The sequence below is a fragment of the Nothoprocta perdicaria genome, unplaced genomic scaffold, assembly GCF_003342845.1.
Source record: "Nothoprocta perdicaria isolate Ctin4 unplaced genomic scaffold, notPer1 scaffold_166, whole genome shotgun sequence".
Classification (NCBI taxonomy): Eukaryota; Metazoa; Chordata; class Aves; order Tinamiformes; family Tinamidae; genus Nothoprocta; species Nothoprocta perdicaria.
The window spans coordinates 766,581-788,613 of record NW_020454827.1 but is presented as its reverse complement, the minus strand read 5'-3'; the positions used below and the strand labels follow the sequence as shown (position 1 = coordinate 788,613).

General features: G+C 35.0%; 1 protein-coding gene across 1 annotated transcript in view; it reads right to left on the bottom strand.

Moving 5' to 3' along the window:
• Positions 1-1,257: 1,257 nt before the first annotated feature.
• LOC112944324 (maltase-glucoamylase, intestinal-like) overlaps positions 1,258-22,033 on the bottom strand; it is a 55,551-nt gene continuing 34,775 nt past the window's right edge. Inside the window, exons 25-47 of the mRNA XM_026035727.1 lie at positions 21,005-21,214; positions 19,970-20,124; positions 18,961-19,129; positions 17,915-18,011; positions 17,706-17,818; positions 17,490-17,615; positions 15,996-16,124; positions 15,766-15,873; positions 15,369-15,431; positions 14,981-15,115; positions 12,790-12,874; positions 12,190-12,328; positions 9,480-9,613; positions 8,959-8,993; positions 8,279-8,395; positions 6,916-7,064; positions 6,094-6,178; positions 5,924-5,980; positions 5,446-5,570; positions 4,967-5,055; positions 3,396-3,445; positions 2,121-2,291; positions 1,258-1,443 (exon numbers count right to left, since the gene is read on the bottom strand). Of these exons, the coding sequence (XP_025891512.1) occupies positions 1,381-1,443; positions 2,121-2,291; positions 3,396-3,445; positions 4,967-5,055; positions 5,446-5,570; positions 5,924-5,980; positions 6,094-6,178; positions 6,916-7,064; positions 8,279-8,395; positions 8,959-8,993; positions 9,480-9,613; positions 12,190-12,328; positions 12,790-12,874; positions 14,981-15,115; positions 15,369-15,431; positions 15,766-15,873; positions 15,996-16,124; positions 17,490-17,615; positions 17,706-17,818; positions 17,915-18,011; positions 18,961-19,129; positions 19,970-20,124; positions 21,005-21,214 (2,604 nt within the window). The 3' untranslated portion in view covers positions 1,258-1,380. The remainder of the gene's footprint in view (positions 1,444-2,120; positions 2,292-3,395; positions 3,446-4,966; positions 5,056-5,445; positions 5,571-5,923; positions 5,981-6,093; positions 6,179-6,915; positions 7,065-8,278; positions 8,396-8,958; positions 8,994-9,479; positions 9,614-12,189; positions 12,329-12,789; positions 12,875-14,980; positions 15,116-15,368; positions 15,432-15,765; positions 15,874-15,995; positions 16,125-17,489; positions 17,616-17,705; positions 17,819-17,914; positions 18,012-18,960; positions 19,130-19,969; positions 20,125-21,004; positions 21,215-22,033) is intronic.

Here is a 22,033-nt window from a genome sequence, read left to right as displayed (position 1 = left end):
AGGGACATGRTTTAGCAGGCGTGGGATTCAATGATCTTGAAGGACTTTTCTAACCGTAATGACTCTATGCTTCAATGATTCCCTAAGGAACATACAATCCAAAAAACTGCTGTTTTGAGGTTCTCTAGCATACTAGATCCAACATCTCTTGTCACTAGTACATTGATGATATCCTATTGGGTGGCCCAACGCAGGAATCTATTGCACTCCCATGAAGGAACTGTTAGCACCTTTCCTAGGATAATGATTTTTTACAGACACTAGGACACAGCTGCTAAGCTTGACTTGTAGCCTGGTATGATGCTTATTCTTATGACGTTACTTGTATTCGGTGTCCCAGATTCATTCTGACACTTTTACACGTTTTGGAAAAAAGCAAACAAAAGAACTCCCACCAYATTACTCATCCCAACAATTCTATCATTTTTTATAGTCGTTTCCTTTCAAGTTGTTGCCTTTCAGAAGGTCACTCTGTAAAACTCAAACAAAATTTTAAATTGGGGAGGAAGCACTTAAAATTTAAGTTTTAAGCACAGCTGCTAGAAGTTACTCTAGCCTTTGATAGGAACTTATTGCTGATTTAGTTGATTAAAAATATACTTTACCACCCTCTTTAGATCATATGCTGTACTCTTGAGATATGAAAATAATCTTTAATGTGAATTACAATTATAGTAAACATAAAAAAACTTTAGTGAAATAAAAGCTCAGAGATGAAAATTTCTCCATTAATGTTGAAATGTTCAATTTTACAACTTCTGATCAAAATGTTGTACAACACAAGTGTTTGGCTACGTTTGTACAAAACACTTCAGAAAATTTTTGTAAGTACCTTTGTATCCTATAGATCAACAAAAACTGGAAGCATAATTTCATGCTTAATTGCCCCTAAATACTTCTACAAGTATTTAGATACTTGTAGAAATAAAATCAAGATACAAGCTAAATGTAAATAGAATTATGGCTCCATATGCATGCAATTAATATCAACTAGAGCTTTTTCATAGAATTCAGAGAGCATAAAGTCAGCCGAAATGTCAACTTTGGGGAATCATACAACAGATTTTAATTTTGAAAAAATGAAGTTATATTCATTTTTTAAATTCAGCATTTAAAACACAAACTTCGCATCACACAAATAGCGTTCACTTCGCCTTGAAAAACAATAAAGCATGACCGTTTTATATACACATAACACCTTAAAATCATCTGCCTATAGCTAATATATTTTTATAGCCCAACGTATTTTAAGATTTCAGACAGTATGGAAATTTGAAAGACCATTTTTGAAAATGAGAAAGTTTCCAGCTGTTATTTGCAGTGTTATTTTCCCCATGTTGCTTGAGTGTTCTTTGCAGACCAGTGATATTTGCAGGTACGTTAGCTCCATTCCACTGTATAGTCTCTGCCTAATTCGAGTTCAAGCAGTGTAATTAACAAGACCTTTGAAAAACAAACAAACAAGCAGTGACTAACTCTACTCTGAAGATGCTTTGCTTTTCTACAGTTAGTATAGAAGATTGCAGATTCTGATTACAGCCTACAATAATTTATTCTTCCTTCCCTGATGTTTGCATCACTACAAAGTTATTTTAACTGTCAGATTTTGAATTCACATATCGAGTTCTGATCCCTTCCATTTTATTTTGTGGCCTTTTTAGAGATTAAGTTCCTTTTTTTAAAAAAACAACAACAACAAAACTTGGCGTACATTTTAATTCAATTATGAGTTCTAATTCCTTCTTTCTCCGTCCAAAATAAAATGGAAAAGAAATACTTGCTTGCATTCTTAATTTGTCTTTTTGGTTGCAGGCAAAGCTTATCTATTTTTGACTTGCCCACTGTAAGGCAGAAAGAAAGGAGACACAACAAAATTCTGAGTTTTGTTGAAAAGATGGTCAAACAGCAAAAAGAGAAGAGATTAGGTTGTCTCACTCTGTGAGAAAACTGGCAATGCTAAATGCCACAGCAGTTGTGTTCTGTAAGATGTTCTGTAAGAGGCTGTTTTGAAGGGCATTGCATTTTTACCARTGATATTACAGTTGAGCTCCGACTCCTACATGTTTAAGAACACACAAGGAATTGTGAAAATAGCATTTCCCCTTGTGTTATCTACTCACCTGTGTTGTACTGTTATAGTTCAGACGATGAGCAGATTCAATAGCTTCCCCTTTCTGTGACACTGTGACGTTCTGAACATTTGACGTCACTCCCAAGATTTTAATTTCAGTAAATTTTAAGTTGTTTGGATCAGCATAACCCTGGTGCAGAACTTTGATCTCTAGGACATTCTGAAAGGAAAAGAAGTTTACCAGCATTTAATTCTAGTTTTCTGTCAGCAAGGCTTGGCTTTCCTGATGTGACCGTTTTGAAGTTTCTAAACACTGCAGAAATAGCATGAATGCTAAGACAGTTTGCTCTTTTTCTTTGGAAATTTGAAGGAACTTTATTTGCTCAGGCTGTGGCTATGTTCCAGACCAGATATTTTTAATTTTAAAATGGTCATCTTTTTTTTTCTAATTTGTGCAGTAGATTTTGTGTCATACATAGATACATACACTTAATCTTGTGGCTTTAAAAATACATGAACTGATAATCTAAAATTTATTAACACTAGTAGACACTAGTAGATTGTGTTCAAAAGTGACTCTCACTGCAACTAGCAAAATACCGTTGTATTTGTACTTACTTGATTTTGAATCGGTGCATGTTTTCATTTTATAAAAATCATTTATGAAATAAACATGCACATTCAAAATTATATCGACAATCATAATATCACCCCATGCATAAATAAGCTAAAATAGATACCTGTCATAATCTTTTAAAAATTTGTTATTTATATAATATTAATRGTTTTAGCTCCTGGCCAAATACGCTGCTTCTCAGTTCTTTAATATAGACAGAAAAAGTGAGTCAGTCTAGTGTTAAGCWACAACCTAGTATTCCACTGGAATCCTATATCCAGGAATATGAACTAATACCTGCCTTACAGGTGTCAGRCTGAACCAGGCACTGAGTACATGCATATGGACACTTGAGAGAGGACCTCATTGAAACTGARTGAAGTCGTCCTGATTTATACTGATATGATTCATGCAAAATGAGTTTCACCTTCTAGTATACGTAGGCTAATTTTATTGTAGTGCCAAATATTTTTTTTGAAACAACCATGTCTTCATGATACTAAATAAGTACTGTTCTATCACAGAGAATTAATGTTGTGGTGGACTCTCTAAATAACAAAACAACAACAACAAAAAAAAATCCAAAGTAAAATATCTTGGTTAAATATATAACAATAGTCACTCAAAGTAAGCAAAAACTGTAACATAATGGGTATAATTATGTTACAAAGTAAGCAAAAACTGTAACATAATAATAGTATTACATACCTGATTAGCACTAAATGATGTTAGCAGATATATACCACCTTCATATGCATCTGTTAAAAAATAGAGTAAATTAAAATGTGCTCCTTAATATTAAAAAAAAAGATGTTTCACACAATTATTATTATTAGAAGGCTGAGAGGGGATCTAATCAACATATATAAATACTTCAAGGGAGGCAGTGAGGAGGATGGGGCCGGCCTCCTTTCAGTGGTGGCCACCGATAGCACTGGAGGAAACGGCCACAAACTGAAGCACCAAAAGCTCCACAGGACCTTAAGAAAAAAATTCTTGACAGTGAGGGTGCCAGAGCCCTGGAAGAGGCTGCCCGGAGAGGTTGTGGAGTCTCCTTCTCTGGAGGTTTYCAAAACCCGTTTGGACACAATCCTGTGCCACGTGCTTTAGGTGTGCAGGTGGGCTGGACTACATCTCTAAAGGTCCCTTCCAACCTTGAGGAATCTATGATTCACATACTATACACATACATATGGTATGTCTATCTGTGTAAATGGAAAACCRAATTCAAATATTTTTCAGAAAACATACTTTTTGGCATAAAATGCATTCTTGTTGGACCTTATACTATTTAAATGAGGTAAAAATAGAAAAAAAATAGAGAAAAAATGCAAACAAAGGCAAACAAACAGCATTAGGAAGATTAAGGATACTCATTTGAGCAAGAGAAAAATATTTTCCTCTAAAGAAGTGATTTTGCGGAATCTAAAACTATTCATTGTCCCAAAACACATTATCATGATATATACTGATGTTTCTTTAATATCACTGTTGTATATTTTGTCAGCTCATTTTATAAGTAGCAAAAGAACTCAAATTACCAGAGGAATCTGAGGTGTCTTTCTGCTGCTTAGAAAACAGAGCACAGAAATCCCATGGAAGTGCTCCTTTATGATCAATGCTAATTTCTTTTGTCGTTAACCTACCATGAACATAGTCATAATATCTAGATTCCAGTGAAACCAGGTGATTATGTGGGTGAAGCACCTCCAAATAGACCGATAGCATCCTGCAGACTTCCCAGCACATCATTATGCTAAACAACAATTTTGTGTGTTTCTTGTAGAAATCTCAGGTGATAGTTTATACAAGGATAATCATATTATCAAGAATAATATTGCAAGGATAATACATTAATACAAAAGATAGGAARCTTCTAAAGATCTCTTATCCGAAGATAATTTAGATTTATTAGAACTGAGGAAATTAATTAAAGCTTCTGACAATCTGTGGTTATACTTCCCTTAGGTATGAGAAAACATCCTTGCTATGTATCTTGTCCTTGGTATAGGACACAATTTATTTAAAAAAATACGAATTCTTTAAATAAAATTATGGGCTGTAAATCAGAATAAATATAATTTTATTATTTTTTTCTGGTCTACCCCTTAAAAAATGTTTCCTATGCCTTGTTGCATRCTCATTGTACAAATGTCTGAAAAAATATTATTTTTCCCATTAGCAATTCACAGAACTAGAACTCAAGAGAGACAACAGTTATGCACTGAAAACTTGGAATTAGTTTGGTTTATTATGAAAACAAGAAACATTGTACTCACCAATGCGAACCCCATCATCCCAATAAAGCTGACCTTGTGCAAGTTGACTATCATTCAAAGCAACAATAAGTTGCAGTGGATTTTTTCGGCTATGAAAAACAGAATAATTTGTTTCTTGTTTGTTCTAATTTACATTATAGGTATTCCATGCAGCTTAATTGATCATAGATGCTAGTTTTCTTAAATACATAGTATAAATTTAAAGGAAGCAAAAACCTAAGCACAGCCATGAGGCTACTGTGCTATCACACATGCTATCAMATGCTGCTCATATTTATATAAATTTATATTTTGTGTCTTTGTGCACATTAAGCCAGAAAATTCTACTTTTCCCAGGTTGAACCAACGAATCCAGAAAAAAGCTTCCAGCACATAATTAATGTGCAATTTAATTTCCAGAGCTTTAATTACATATKTGCTTTTAAAAACAGAAAATAAACTGAAATTAATTTAAAACATAATTATTAATCTTATTATACCTGTAGAAGGTAGTATTAGCRGGGCTTTGTGTAGCAAGGATGTAACCACCCCGAATGTGGAGGTTGATATGTTCCAAAGGAGCTGATAAATTTCTGAATTGTCCCCTAAAACCAAGCAATTCATCCTATAAATGCAGAAGTAAACAAAACCAAAAATTAGTGTTCTTGTTGAGTCACTCTTGATTTACACTTTTTTTAAGAATGAAAGCTATAATTGTTTGTATATATAAATATTAAGATTGTTGCCTTTAGAATAAAGGCTTTATTCCGCATTTTAATTTACTATTGCTGGGGTCATGATAAAAGTATTACATTAAAAGGAACTGATGTTTTTCCTAAGAAATCAGCCAAGAAATTGTGATTGCTACATCGATAAGAACTGGATATGATAGCTGGTTCTCCACCGTTCTCAGCACACCATGCTGTTGTCTAAACAGCCGTGGTAAGAACACACAAGACAGTTTTTAAGCTTACTTACAGTGTAGTAGTCATACCAACGGGCATTCGGTATGTAAGCATCCACTGTCACAGCTCTCTGAAAGTAAACATTTTTGGTTTATGTTTGCTAACGCAAAATGTGAATTCTAGATAAAGTGACTTTTAACACTTCCAAATACATAAATACTTCAGTATTTAAGAAAGACCTACTGGTTCCAATACAGGGCTGATCAGCAGTGCAGGTCCCCACAGAAACTGTCTATATATTTCCCAGGTTGTTCTGTCTTCCACAAACCTGCAAGGTAACAAAACAACTATTGGTATTACAAAATGTTTCCCTANTTTTTTTTTTTTTTTTTTTTTTTGTCAGTAGTTTTTTTTGTTTGTTTGTTTTTTTGTCAGTAGTTGAATTTACTATTTCCTCAATTTTATATCAATTTTATGCTACTACTAGTAAGCTTAGGTTATCATACTCAAAAGATCAGTTTTGSTAGGCATTAGTAATAGCAAAATTAAATATTGGACAGACTGGGAACCACTATCTAATTTGTAACATTTCTTTCTTGGGTGCTTTGACATAAGCAAGTCAATACATGAAAACAGTTCAATGCTTGTTAGTGTGGGAAAAACATTTAGTTATTAGACTTCATCATTAATGTTAAAAGTTAAACTTCTGCACATACTGTGTTTTTGGACCAGATGGATACAAGAAAAGGCCTCCCTCTTTTTCTATTTTTYTGCTTAGAATCTGATCCAGTTGTTTTGCTACATTTGCCCTTTGATTTTACATATGTCTGTATGACTTAATATATACACACTAAATGCTAGATAAGCATATTTTTCAAGCTGTGAAATATTTGCATACTATGAAACAGAGAATTAGTGCTGACGAAGCATGGCTTGGTATTGGCACCTTATATTTTCAGTCTCATGCAAATTTTAAAAGAAAAAAATGCTGTAATTGCTGAAGGAAAGTATTAATTTTTATGACTGGAAATTCATGATTAATGGAGAAAAATGAGTCACRCTTACTCATGGAGTAGAGGGCGGACCACAGTGCTTCCATGAGCGTGGGCTTCATACATTAATGTGTAGAGGTATGGTAGCAGGGTGTATCTTATGTTCAGTACGTTTCTGGAAATGTCTTCAAACGTTGAATTCCAGGCAACAGGATCTTGCCTCTAAAAAGAAAAGAAGAGAAGGCCGTTATTCAAATTGGATTATTTTGTTTTGAAGCAATGAGAAATAAAATGGCTTAAAGATTTTGCTGTTGTTTATAGCATGCTGTTTATGAATTATAAATTCATATAATCTATAATAGTAGTAACTCTCAAATGTGCATCGAAACCAAAATAGCAATGCATAGCAGAGGAAATTTATTTGAACTTTTTCAAACTCCTTATCTTCCTGTCATTTAGAGCACTGTTTTTCACTTATCCTTTAAGAGTRAAGTGGTAGTAAAAACAGTAGGTGTCACTGCCAGCCACAAGCAGGGAAACCAGAAGATTGAAAAGAGAAGAAAACAAACTAGAGAGAATACTTAAAAGTATTCAGTGCAAACTCGACTGACTGTGAGAGAYGTGCCGCTGTTTAAGATATTTTATCCCTCTTTTCTGCAAGACAGCACTCAGGACTTTTAAAAAGAGAATGAAGACTTAAAATTTTTGTCAGAGCACTTTCAGCCTTTACTGAATGTATTGAATATTTTGAAAATATATGAATATATTGAACATCTTGGCAATTTGGGTAAGACTGGAAGCAATATGATAACCTGGAATCTGTTTTTGTTTGTTTGTCTGTTTTGTTGTTGTTTTTAACTTCTAAAAGGCCTACCAGAAAGTGTGCTGCAACAAGACAAAGCACACTGTTTTTCAAAAGGAGACTTAAATCCATTAGATTATGGATTGAATTACTGCTATAAAGACCTGTGTAAAGTCTGTACTCTGCCGGACTTTAAGCTTTAATTATATTATAATGATGTTTCAGCTATTTTCATCTTTACAGTTATCTTGTTGTGTGGATTTCTGCATTACAGTCCTTAGCCAACACAGTTCTACATTTAGATACTTTTGTTTTCACTTTCTTTAAAGAACTGTCTTGCATAATAAGAAATAAGAAATTCAATGTCTCATGGGGAAAATATGCAAAATACCATCATTTAAGACACCTGCCCAAGCATCTCATTCCACAGTTCCATGTTCTAATTTGCTGTGTGATTATGAATAAATAGGTATGAGAACATTAAGGTCAGTTTTGCCGCTTTAAAGTACATTGCCATAAAAGTGTTCTAGWTTAGTTCATTTGAGGGCAGAGACTGGCTTCTTGGTGTAATGTCCTGACTGCTCTGCTCAAGTATACTGCAAGGGGCACAAGCATTAGCAGAAGCCTGATTCACCTTTACTCCTTTCGTATTGTGATTCCTTGAAAACGGGTAAAAGGCACCCAGCTGCATCCAGCGAACACACATCTCATACTCTGCATCTTGAAAGAAGCCACATATATCTGCTCCTGTCTGAAAATGTAGAAAAGAATCCATTTGGAATACCGTCACAGAATCATGCTGAACAGTTGAGGTTGAAAGGGTCCTCTGGAAACCATCTAGTCAAATCCCTCCACACAACTRGAGTCACCTAGTCATTGCACAGGATCACACCCAGGTGGGTTTTGAATACCTCCAGAAAAGGAGATGCCACAGTGTTTCTGGGTTCCAATTCTGTTCCAATGCTCTGTCAACCTCACAGTTAGCAAACTTTTCCTCAAATTTAGATGGACCTTCCTGTGTTTCAATTTGTGGCTGTTCCTGACAACCTTCTTTAAGGCATTTGTACATACTGATAAGATTCCCCCTCAGTCTTCTCCTCTCTTCTGTTTTCCAGGTTAAACAGGTCCAGCTCTCTCAGCCTTTCCTTAYAGGAGAGATGCTCCTGTCTCCACATTTTCTTCATAGCTCTACACTGGACTTGCTCCAGGAGCTCCATGTCCCTCTTGTACTGGGAACCTCAGAACTGGGCACAGTCCTTTTGATTTTTATACCGAGTAAAGATAATATAATAAAAGGTAATGACTTTAGCTTACATAAGATACTCCAAAGAGACTGAACTCCATCATACCTGCAAAGAAAAAAATAATACAATAATAACAACTGTTTTTTTTATCTCTGGTAAGCTAATGGTTGCATACATAATAAGTATTGGAATACAGACATTCCCCAGGTTCACCAATATGTCAGKTTATTCCCTTATTGAGTGACGGCAGAGCTGGTTCTTCAGAAGCAAACAGATGTTGGCAAGAAAGGGCAAGATCACTCTAATGTGGCAAAAAATGCGTGGAGGGAGACCGTGTACAGCAAATAGTTGAATACAGCAGCAAACAGAAAACTCACTGCAGGATATATCCAAACCCAATTACTCTAGAAATTGCAGAGAGTTTTGTAATAGACACTGAAAAGGTCAAAAAGGAACTGACTGTGAATTCTGACTGCTTAAYTGAGTAATTTCAGGTAAACGCACATGACTGTTAAAAGCAAATAAATCAAGAATAATTTACTGCACAAAACAAAACAAAAMAAAATTACACAGCCTTTTCTTTCTACTTACCAATAATAGATTTAGYGAGCTGATCCCAGGCTGCTGTATTATCACCTAGCCAGTGTCCTGCCCACTTTCCACTACTGGGATATGTTGAACGGGTAATAATAATTCCACGCTCCTTTGTGACATTCTGCAAGGCACTAACATTGAAAATAGGAGAAGATAAAAATTACACAAGAATCCAGATAAATGAGATATGCAAGACACTGAAAATAAATCTAAAGACTTCTCTTCCTATAGCGAAGTGCAGCTATGTTGTTCTCGTGCGTATTAATAGTATAACACTCCAATCAAAAATTGCTTTGTATTGAGATTTACTGTCGTTCTGTGATACACAGAGGTGTAGCCAGTTTAGGATTAGAAGGTGAACATGGAACAATGCTAAAATACATATGTTCAATTAAGGATAATTACTGTATGAGATTATACATTTTTACAGGGTACGTGACATCCAGGGCACCTCGGTCCGTTATTAAAATACCAGAAAATTTGCAGCAACAATCGAAAATAATTACAACAAAATTCAGGTCAAGAAGGTAGTAAGGGGGAAGACAGTGTCATGAGTATTAAACCTGACAGCATAATAAGACTTGCCAAAATGGTATTGGAGCAAAAACATTAAAGTCTTTCATCTGTAATTATTTCAAAGAAAAGATAATACAGAATGAGGAGTGTAGATTTGTCTGCAAGTAATCATATTGAATCAGACATTTTCTGCTCTGAGCAGATAACAGACCTCACAGCTAAGAAAGAACCACTTCAAGTGACATATCAGTATTAGCTAAATTTTGGTCTCCAAAAGTTTATAGCAAGGGTTAGTTAATTCAGGAATTAACTAAGGGTTAGTTAATTCAGGAATGAATTCCTAGAGCCGTATTTTTTCTCTCCCAAGTTAGGGGCAAAAGCACGTAAGTGGAAATGGACTAAAAGTCAGGGAATGGCACTGACAAGATACTTTTGATCAGTATGGCCCTTGCCTCTGCATGAGACTCCTTGCTCACATTGAGTTCAGAGCACAGAGGCAGCTAGAGACTGGACCCACAGGAAAGGGAGAGACAAATGAACCAAGATTCCCACATCATGGTTTCTAGTATACTGCTGACACTTGTAGGGACTTTGCAGGGAAAGCAGGAAAGAGACAGTCCAAAGATAGGACTCCATCATTTGCTTTTCCAGTTGCTCTATTATAGAAATAGCGTGGGCAAAAAGCCCATGTGTCTTCTGAAGGTCTTATGTATCTTCTGAAGGTCTCATTCTGTGGTATGAGCAGGTCACAAGCTATGGGGAATGTTGTAAGCATCAGTACCTGGAGATGTATATGTGCTTGCAGTGCTAATAGCATTATGAAAACATATAGCAGGAAAAAGATAGCAATTGTGAAGAGTCTGGCATGCTGGGTGGGCTGGAGGAACTAGGCAAAGGCTTTGGATTGCATTCCTTGTCTGTTAGGGATAAGGAAGAAAGGCAGAAATTAAACTGACAGCTTTCACTTGGTTTGCTCTATAAACTCTGCTCTGGAAATTTGCAACTAATATCTGAAATGTGAAGAAAGCATGCCTTGTGCATAGAACTGCATATGGACTTAAAGGAACTGAGTGGAAAGTCTGTATGAATAAATGCAGTCAGGATGATTACTATGTTGATTTGCAATTYTGCAGTTCTTGCAATTTCTGCCTTTCAAGTTTACATAAAAGCCTTGCTTTAAGAGAATAACATCGTCAGTAACAAGAAGTTATTTGTAACTGGTGAAGAATAGAAATTACATGAAATTATGTAAAAACTTATTGTTCCCATTTAGGTCACATGCTTCTGTGAGCTTTGGGTGCAAATGAAGTTGCTATTTGAATGATCTAGAATACTTATTGCAATGTTTCCCAAGGATCCAAGTGCTTCTCCAATTAGCAAATGAAGAAAAAAAAAATCAGAGCTCTGATTTCTTTTTAATWAGGATTTTCTATACCTTTCAAGTGTGAGAATATTTGCTTAAGTTGTGTAGCATAGCTAACTCTGTCATAGTGCCTCTCAAAACAGAAGAAAATATTTCTTCACCTTTGAGTTCACATTYCATGAACAGAAGCAATGATAATAAAGAAGAATACCTCCTTCTGTTACATTACTCTCTGCTTAAAAAAAAAAAGCATTTAATTTGGCTGATAATATCATCCTTTCCTATACTGTCAGCAATATAGTGACTACCTTGGCTGACAGTGATGCAATATAGCATTCACTTAGTCAAAATTTAAGCAGTCTTGAAATGTTCTGTAGATCATTATTTTAAGGTCATTAGTAGCTGTAAAGAAATACTGTGTCCTGCATATTTATTGAATTGGAAGTGAAACAAAATTGCTAAATTAGAAGTTACCTAAAATAGCCTTGGATATTATTCATTAAGAAATATATAATAAAGTTTGCTTTGGAACTGAGAAAATAAATTCTTAAAAGGAAAGCCCATGGAGACGATTTACATCAAAAAAGAACATTTCAGGATGTCCAGAGGCATACAATGCTATAGCATTCTTTTTCAGCCTTCTTAGCAGTGGACTTCACTTTTACCTGAACCGAAGAAATGAAGAAATGAAGAAATGAAGAAATGAAAATGAAAATAAAAAAATTCTAGTCATGTCAAATAAACTGATAAAAGTTTTGGTCCTAACAATATAGACATAGATAATTCATTTGTAACATATTTTGGAAATAACAATCTAACCCAACTTACTCTAGGGTAGGCTTTGTTTGTGACCATCCATAAAGATTATGAACATCGTAGTGTCTMACTGGAGTACCATCCAAGAGATACTGTTGACCTTCCATGCATAGAGTTTTTGAGCTTAATCCCTCTGATCTAGAGGCTAAATCTAATGGAGAAGAAATGAAAACATTTCTAGTTTAATCATTAGCATTCAATAATAATTTCAACTACTAACTTTTTTAATTATCATAATCCCTTTTGGTATTTTCTTTCTTTTGTGTAATTATATTGTATTATATTGGGATCAATGTCCTCTTTGGCCACCTGGGCTCACTGCTGGCTCATGTTCAGCCGGCTGTCGGCCACCACCCCCAGATCTTTTCTGCTGAGCAGCTCTCCAGCCCCTCTGCTCTTGTTCGCTGTYCTCACCAAAACAGATGGGAGTTAATCTTTGAAAASATAATAACAATTGAAATAATATTAYTTGAAAACAGAGCTACTTTTATTTATGAGTTCAATTATTGCCTTATCTACCTAACATTAATCATTTRTGCCACATATACTATGTAAGAAATTATATATTAACCAAAGTGACCTGAAACTRTTTTGAGGAGTGATCATACTTACAGGGCATATAAGGTGGAGAGTTTAATTGAACATCTCTACAACCGTAAACGGCACCATTAACAAAGCTGGCAGGTTCATTCATGTCCTAAAAACAAAAAACAAAAGAAAACAAAACCAAAAGCTAATTTTATTTCTTTCATTGTACAACACACACTGAAGTGTAAATTGCAGAAAAGCAGCATAGTGAAAGTTCTCAGGAACATAAGTAGCTACATTTTTTGTCTCCCATGCTACATTTTTTGACATAGGTTTATAGTTGTACTTGAAAAGAGCAAAAGAAAAGCAGAGATTTATTTCAGAGTAGCCTTCCAGTGTAAWATAGTTGTAAACTTTAATTTCTCTATTAGACATATTCTAAAACGCAAGGTTATCATGAATCCACATAGAGCCTCGAAGCTGGTATTCAAAGAATGATTTTCACTATTTTATTGTCTGTGTGGTGTCCTTACAACTTCCACTAGGTTCTCAGGTCTCCTTTCTTCTGTTTCTTTCAGTCCTTCTTCAGTTCCTGTTTCTTTCAGTCTGTGTTGAGTGTCACTGAGCTCCACGGTGACATTCAACACGGACATGAGTTGCCTCTAAAAGTTTGTTCCCATCTTTCTCTTATCCCAAACCTGGACACTGCTTGCACTCCTCTGCACAGCTGGTTTGTGAAGGGRACCCGACAATTGAACTAGCTCACAGCATTTCGAGGAAAGGACAGGCCCCAACTCCTCCAGCTTCTTTATCTCACTCTCAGGGTGGCCACTAGTGGTGCTGGACCAGCATGGTTGGGTGGTAAGGAAGCAGGAAAAATCCAGGGGAGAGCACAAGCAGAGGAATATGGAGCTGCAATTGATTAAAAGATGAATGCATTGAGGTTTCCCTTCACTGAAAACTCCCTCTTTCCTTTAAAAACCAGCAGAAGGTGGTGCAGTCCTTCTTTCAGAGAAAAGCCTAGGCTTGATAAGAAAATGAAGATCCTAATTCAAATTTTTAGCTTGTCTGACAGAATTCAATTTCCTGCAAACGGAAGGAGAAGAACACTAGTCTCTATWCCATGCACTAGAACACTGCCATTGTGGAGAAAGAAATTCCTCATTCACTGTGGCAGCAAGAATCCAAAGTATCAAACAAAACTGAAGCCTTTGGCTGAAGAATTCAGGTTCAATTTAGTGCTCTGGTTTTTGCCACTCCAGCCTATTTTTTGCATTTTGCTTATCAGTTGCATAACTTCTGAATCTAAATAGCAATGTTATGATCTATTGCTCTCTCTACAAGTGTTTGGCAGAGAAAAAGTTAAAACCATACTGCAATTAATTTTTGCTGCCAGTGGTCTTGATGTGATCCCTGTAGTATGGTGTATTCCAGCACAAGCTGGCCTGTTTGTGGAATTTGTGAATATAGCTGGTGTATCTGCTCACCAGTATGCCTGTGTGATATTTCTAAGGAGCCTAAAGGAGTGAGATGAACATATTCTATATTTGGGCAGTTCAATCTAAAATTTTTTTTTCAGCAGGCTGACTCGAAAAGTTAATGGGAATCTTCTGATTTTCAGGTCCAAGTAAAGCATTTCTGCTGATTGATAAATCAGTATAATCTGAGGAGAAAATCCCTTACTAGCCAAATTCAGAGCACACTATATCTCTGAATTTTGAGAAAATTGTGTGTCTTTTTAATGCCTGTAGTCCTCTGGCTGCAGTAGTAAATAAGAGCAGGCATTATAGAAAAACACCAAATATTCCACTGGWTTCCCAGACTTTTCTGAATGTGGTATATTTTGTATATTACTACTTAAAAGGTTTCACAACTATTGCAATTACATTTGATTTGAGAAACAAACTAGTTCTCTTATTTAACTCGTTTGGGCTCACAGAAAAAGTAATGGTAAAAAATAGTGGTCTCCCACTGTAAAAGAAACTTGCACTATGGGCACTGATAGAAGAATAATATCATTATGAAGCAACTACTATTCAGGTCAAAGGTAGATAACGAAGATTTGATAGGAATAATATTTTTCAATAGGGAGAATTAGTACAAATAATGATGCTATTAAAATCTCTAGTAGACGTTCATAATATTTTAGTCTTAAACGCCTGCATCTTTACTTTTTCAGAGGCATCAGAATCAAAAGATCATATTTTATCGAGTTTTGATCATGTGATGAAGAGATAAAGAAAACTCCCAGAAATAGGAGAAAATATACACTTACAATCCATAAGCCATCGAATTTCAAGCTTCTTGATGCATTGTGTGGATTGTTGTAGCATTCTATGATTTCTCTCTTCCACCACTCAGTTGTGGAATTGCGGAAGAAATCTGGGAAAGCAGCATGTGCTCGATAAAGCTGTAAAAGGAGAAGAAAAATAAAATATAGTAAGATATAGCAGTGGAAGTTTCACGCTATTAAAATGACTGATTTGTATTTAAAAAAAATCATTTTTTTGCTAAGTTTTTTTTTAGRTTTAGTTCTGGTAGAGCGGGCTGGACTGTTTCTGCATCCTTCTCCTTGGACTAAGTTATACCAGTCAGTTCACTTTATTAAATAATGTGCTGCTCCCTCTCTTTTTGTGTCAATAATCAATCACATCAACATTTACCTGCACTTGAATCTCATGATCCAGTGTCTCATTAACTTCTACATTGGGAAGATCTGGCCAGACCTAGTAGGAAGAAAAACATATTAAAATAATTATATCATACTGTATCTAAATGAGTACCAACAGCTAACATCTGAAGCCATGTTTACAGCTACATATTCCAGTGGCAACACAAAATTTCATTCTGTAGTTCTGAATGTGTCGTCTGAATTCTAGAATGAACAAGTCTTTTTCCCTCGACTTTTTCCCTGGAGATGAAAATTACATGATGCTAATCTAGATATAATATATCTTTACTGACGTATGTTTTTTAAGAACAGTACCTTTCCATATATAATATCATTGCTAATCTAGATACAATATATCTTTACTGACGTATGTTTTTTAAGAACAGTACCTTTCCGTATATAATATCATTGCTATTGGGCCATTTTATGAAGACATCATCATTCAYGCCTCTTGTGAAAGCCAGGTAATTGGTTTCATTTGCAGCTATGGCTGGATCCTAAAATTGATGATAATAAAATTTTACTTTTATGCTCAGAAGACAAAAATTTAAATGCTGTTACATGTATTCTGGATTCTATATTGATATATTGTAATTTAAAGACAGAATTCAACACTGACCAGAATTAGGATAAATCTCATTCCCTCTTGTTTCACTTTATTAATTAGATCTGGTAATCCAGTGAAGTGTGGACTAAGGGTGAAATCCATTTGTCGTTCCATATAATCGATATCTGAGTATTGAACATCCTGCAATTTACAAAAAAAAAAAAAAAAAAAAAAAAACTGTAAGGAACTTCCCTCCCCTTCTCCTTTTCTTAATCTGTGTTCATAGTCCATTATCAAAATTTATTATCAAACTACTGAATTTTTGAAATGTAAAATTGGAATCTGTTGTAGCTTAGTGCTAAGGACATTAGATGAATGCACTTAGGTAACCTAATGGTGAATCCAATGTGAAATTAAGCTTTCATTGCCATATTTATTCTGAAGGTAGATATATATACATGGCAGCAAAAAATTTTCTGGGTTTGTAGCTATATGTGTATGTATATATATTCATGTACATATATAATACACACAGCAACCGCATACGTATTACCACACACAGTACAGAAACAGCTGGAATCCAGTGTTCCATACTGAAATCCATTTTTGCCAATTACAATTAAATGGCACTTTTAATTTGAAGTATATTTTTGTTAGCTCTATATGCTTTTGTGACATTCCAAACAACAAACCATGGCAAAACATCACCATCTTAGAACAGAAAAATGTACAGTGTGACTGCTTAATTTTCTTTCCTTTCTTGTTTTTCCTGTTAATCCCTATTCCTTCACGCCTAGCACTGTAAGAGTGAATGACTTGTCTAGAGCCTCTAAATGGTTCTTTGATGTGCCTTTGTGAAAATGACCTATGTGGCCCATTTTATGAAAAGTCTTAAATGCAGAAGTTCTCCTTTATCCCAGGAAGTTGTCTTGGATTTTGAAGGTGGAAAGCTGGTTTCAAATAGCCATACTTCAAAGACAAAATCAACCATGTCTTCACTGCAAAAGCCRTATTCTATAAGCTACTGGTCAATACTACATATATTAAAATACTACAACCCTGCTCTGATCAAGCTGTGTTTTGAAAGAAAAGGCTTCTTTTTTTTTTTTTCCTGTGGAAAAAGAAACTCGCATGCCCAACCTGGGGAGGACTTGACCATGAATTCCCATGTGAGATAAATTTCTGCAGTCTCCAAGAGCTTAAAGCCTARAAGTAGGCCTGTGTAAGACTGCTTTTCTGCCTAATACACTGGCTTCTGAAAACTGCATTCTTGAATGCCTTCCTCACAGTATGAAAGGGCTAAAGGAACCACAGGGGAATTCATACAGCTCTGAAGCTGAGTGTGTCAGTAAGCAGATTGTGAGCACTGTAGTGCTTTTAAGAGATGCATGGCAACTATGTGTGCTTTAAGAGATAGACTACAAAGTTTATAGAAATATTTTGATATGGCATAAAACTATAGTACCCTCTCCTGTGGCTGTGGTTTTTTTTACTCTTTTAAATTTGACAGTAGTCTGAATACAGAAGCTAAAGCCTCATCACAAACGTTAACCGCTATCAACATACATAGGGTATTTGAGCTAACTTCATTGCAGACACGAGCTCAGCAATTTCAGAGTCGTTATGGTATCCATAGCGACATAACTGGAATCCCAAGGACCAGTAGGGTGGCAAGAATGGCCGTCCAATCAGCTGGAAAAAAAATAAAAAAGAATATTTCTGGCAAATAAGTTAAAAAAAAAAAAAGAAAATTCCATATTGTAACAAAAGAAGAAAGAGTACTGCAGTGTATTCCTGAACAACAAGCTCTGGTGTTGGGCCCAAAACCATGTAGAAGTCAAGAATTCCTCCAATTGTACGATACGTCAGAGCAGGAGTTGGCTGGAATGTCACATCTGAAAATAGAAGAAGTGAAATAAGGAAATGCATGTCTGGATAAGACACTATTGCCAATAAATAAATAAATAAATAAAATTGAGCCTTTTTTTTACCCATTGCATTACTGTTAAGCAGGAGAACTCCATGTGCGTTGCCATCTTCTTCAAGRGCCATGTAGAATGGCTGAAAACCATATAAATTCAACTTATACTGCAAAAGAAATAAAGTGTTTTCTATTGGAGAAACATCACAATCATTCAGTTTATAACATCTAGTAATAAAGTTAATAAATAATCAGACACGCAACTGCAGAACATTCAACAAATAAAAGTGAAAATCATACAATGGTAATTATTTAAATTCTCAGGAAACATTGTTTTTGTTTCATATTTTGAGTCTGATTCAGACTCTTTCAAGCAGAAGGAGAGCAAATGTATTAATGTCTTTCAAAAAATCATTAATACGTAATTTTCTTCTTTTCAAACATTAGTAGGTAAACCTTATTTTTTATTTACATTTCAAATCTTGAACTGGAAATTACAACACTGTTATTTCACTATTAATTCCCTGAAAACCAAAAGTATTGTGTTATACAGAAAATCATACATTCATATACATAGACGTAAGATATTTGATTTACTTCTCTAAGTCCTGCTTTGATCACAGATTTGTGGGATTTTGACTAACACAAGTCTAGTTTTCAGAATAATTAGCTGAGAATATATAAAAAAAGCATCAATGTACTGATATTTCTAACTTATTTGTTGTCATCCGTTATCTGTCTCAGGCAAAGTCAGATGGTTTATAGGTCATGGTTGGTTTAGAGAAGACTGTATTCACTGAAAAACACATGGATAATATAATCCTCAGTAACTATGACCAAAGCTAATAATGTGTCTGGTACCCACTGATTTCCAGTGGACTTCAAAGCTCTGCCATATATTAGGTTCACTGATCACTAATATTGGTTCCTGTAATCGTAAGAGAGGACTAAAGGCATTAAGGATGATCTTCATATTATTGGAATATCATTGTTGCAGGAACGCAGGCAAATTCTGCCTTGGATGACAGGTCACAATTGGCCAATGAAGAGAGACTGATATGAAGCAAAAAGTGTCCAAAAGTGCAGAAAACAAAATTGAAATTTGTTTTCACTTACTCCAGGAGGCTGGTCTCTTGAGAACATTCCCCAGGTATGCCAGTTCATATCATGTCGAAATGTGGTATGTTCATTTTCACCAAAACCATATATATATTGGGATGGCAAGCGGGTAGATATCTGAAGGAACATGTCGCTGAATGTGAAAGTTGGTAGCTGAGAATCCCAGCTAAAACAGAAAAACAAAACAAAACAGAACAAAAAAACAACCACTATGACGTTTCAATGTTATGTGTAACTGAGAGTCAATGTTCTTTTTCAGGAAAGTGTGAATACATTTCCTAACCATTCATCATCTACTCATCCTTGGTGCTCTAKGTGATACCGTAAAAAAGAAGTATTTTCTTTTTAAGAGTTCAATGGMTATTTCTTTTGTGCAGATTATTTTGAAGTATTATTTGAAAATCAGCTTCTTTATTGTTAAAAACTGAATTACAATCTGATTGTACTGTTCTGATCAATTACATGGTTCCAGGGGACTGAACTATGGCATGAATAATTACTCTGATTGGCAAAAAGGCATTCAAAATGCAGTTCGGTTCCGTTTATACTAAGGAATGAAATAAAACATTTTTATTTGGAACCAAAACCTAGGACATATAGTGGTTAACTATGATTGCAATGAGAATATTAGAAGTGTAGAAAATTGTTGTGTTTCTTAGATAATTGAAAGCTGTACACAAACCAGCCTTTGGAAATGGCTCTTGCCCTATACTTCAAAATAATGGAGGAGTTTTAGCATGTGCCAGACTACAAGACGACAGGGAAGTACCTTAGCCAGTTTGAGAAAAAAACAGGATCTTTCTCAGGTCACATTCTGCATCTCCTGGGTAAATATTCTTATGCATATGCAAAGACTAAGCAATCCCTGCTTGCTATATAACAGACATACCACTTTATTAGGTGTATAGAACAATCTCAGGACTTTAAAACATGTCAGGCAATAAAATGATATGGTTTGGAAATAGTTAACAAAAAATAAATGAAATATAAAAAAACTATGTCTTACATAACTGTCCCTGTGCTTCTGCGTCGAATCTGGATACCAAATGGTTTTCTGTGAACTGATACTTCATAAAGTCGATTCTCAGCTGTGCTCTTTGGGGAGGTAGGAAGATTTAGTGGTACTGGAACCTCGTAGCGTTTGTTCTGGTAATCATAAATCTGTAGATGAAAAAGTACATGAAATGACTGCATAGAAAACCCCAGCAAGAGACACATTTTCAAGAATTCAAGATAATAATTGAAGCATTATTCCAGCATTTATTAAAGACCAACAGAAATGAGACTATAAACTGGCAGATTCCCAGTCTTTCATAAAGACTTGTTCAGAACCTTGCCAATATTGATAAGAAATCTGAATCAATTAAAAAGAATACAGAAAACAGTAGAGAAAATTTTCTCAGTTGAATATTTTTATGTGTGTTTGTGATTTTTTTTCTGTAATTTCCTCAAAATATTTAGTTTGGACAATAAAAAATCTGAAGGTTTTGCATCAGACCAGGAATGGCTCATTTAGTTATTTTAGTTTGTCTTTCAGCCATCTTTAAGAGATTCTTTTTTTTTTTTCCAGGTTTTCTGTATACTATAAGCTGACATAAGTTAAACCAAAAATTTATTAAATTTTAGAGTAGTTTTATTAACAGTATAGTAATAAATTACAAAGTATTACAGATTTTAGAAATTAAGAAGAATATTTAAGAAGGAAAAAAACCAATCACAGTAAAACATATTGATAACAGTACCTGCATCCTAATGAGATACCTTTAGTTCTAAAGTTGTTGCTTGACATTATATGAATACATTGATCCTATATCCTTCATTCATATCATTGATTCATATCACATTTAGACAATTCTTACCAGGGAAAAGATATATGCTAAGAGGAATAATATATTTTTTTTTCTGAAGGAGAAACCTATTCAGGCCAGACTTCCAATATCCAAATAATACAAAATTGACTTAAAACATTATCTTGATAAATAAAATACTCTTTACACCAGTGGAATAATATAAACTTGGAAAAATTCCAGAGCAAGATTACCTTAAATTGCAACATGTTGTTGTCATGGTATTTCACCTCCAAGCGAAGTGTTCCAATAGGTAAAGTTGAATTTTCAAAAGCTTTGGTATTAATATTGCTTAAGGTGAGGTTAGCTGTCAGACCTGATGAGGTATATTTTACATCTTCAACAGAATAACTGTTGTCCGAATTATAATAACAGTAGGGAATGGACGAGTTTGAGATTATTTCCTGCAAATGGAAATTCATTGACAATTGTTAAGTTATGTGGTAAAAAGCTCTTCTTCCCAAGTGTAGTATACCCAGATATATGTGTCCTACTGATAGACCTTCCTGCTGATCAACCAGAGAGAGAAAAGATGATGCTGTCTGTGCTGGATGCGAATGCTGAGGGTCTGTCCATGTGGATCTGTGTGATAAATATATGTGTATAAATATATATACATATACACATTCATGCATACCCACACAAAATGCTGTTTGCCTACTGGGAATGCAATCTCAGCTTCACTGTTATTTGGATCTGGTGATAAGAAGTTGTGACGTCTTTGCCTATCAGGCTACCGGGCTTGGACCTCCTTACCTAACACGCAGTCTATTTTAATTAGGTATCTGTTTAATGCAGGATTTTGTCAAAAACTTAATGCTATTACAGAACAATAAAGAAGCAATATTGACCTCACTAATCCCTATACTAATTCAGATGTGTTTAAATGGTTCAGTTAAGGCTGTAGAAATAGCCCGGCGAGGAAATGTATCCTCAAAGGAAAGATGGATTTATATTTTCTGTATCTGTGATCTGCAACTCAGCCCCATGAAAAGAACTTTAGGCTTGATCTGATGATATTCCTAAGACTTCCTGTCTTCTAATTTCAGTGTCATATGATCTCTGAACTTCCATATGCCTCCAAGAGGCCCCAAATTCCTTAGTTATACAGGCAGCCTTCAATGAGAACTTTTCACAGGCTTTCATATTTCTCTGTTCATATAGGTTAACACTAAAATAACCACTAAAAATTGCATCCTGTCGATTTAGGAYCTCCGAACTGC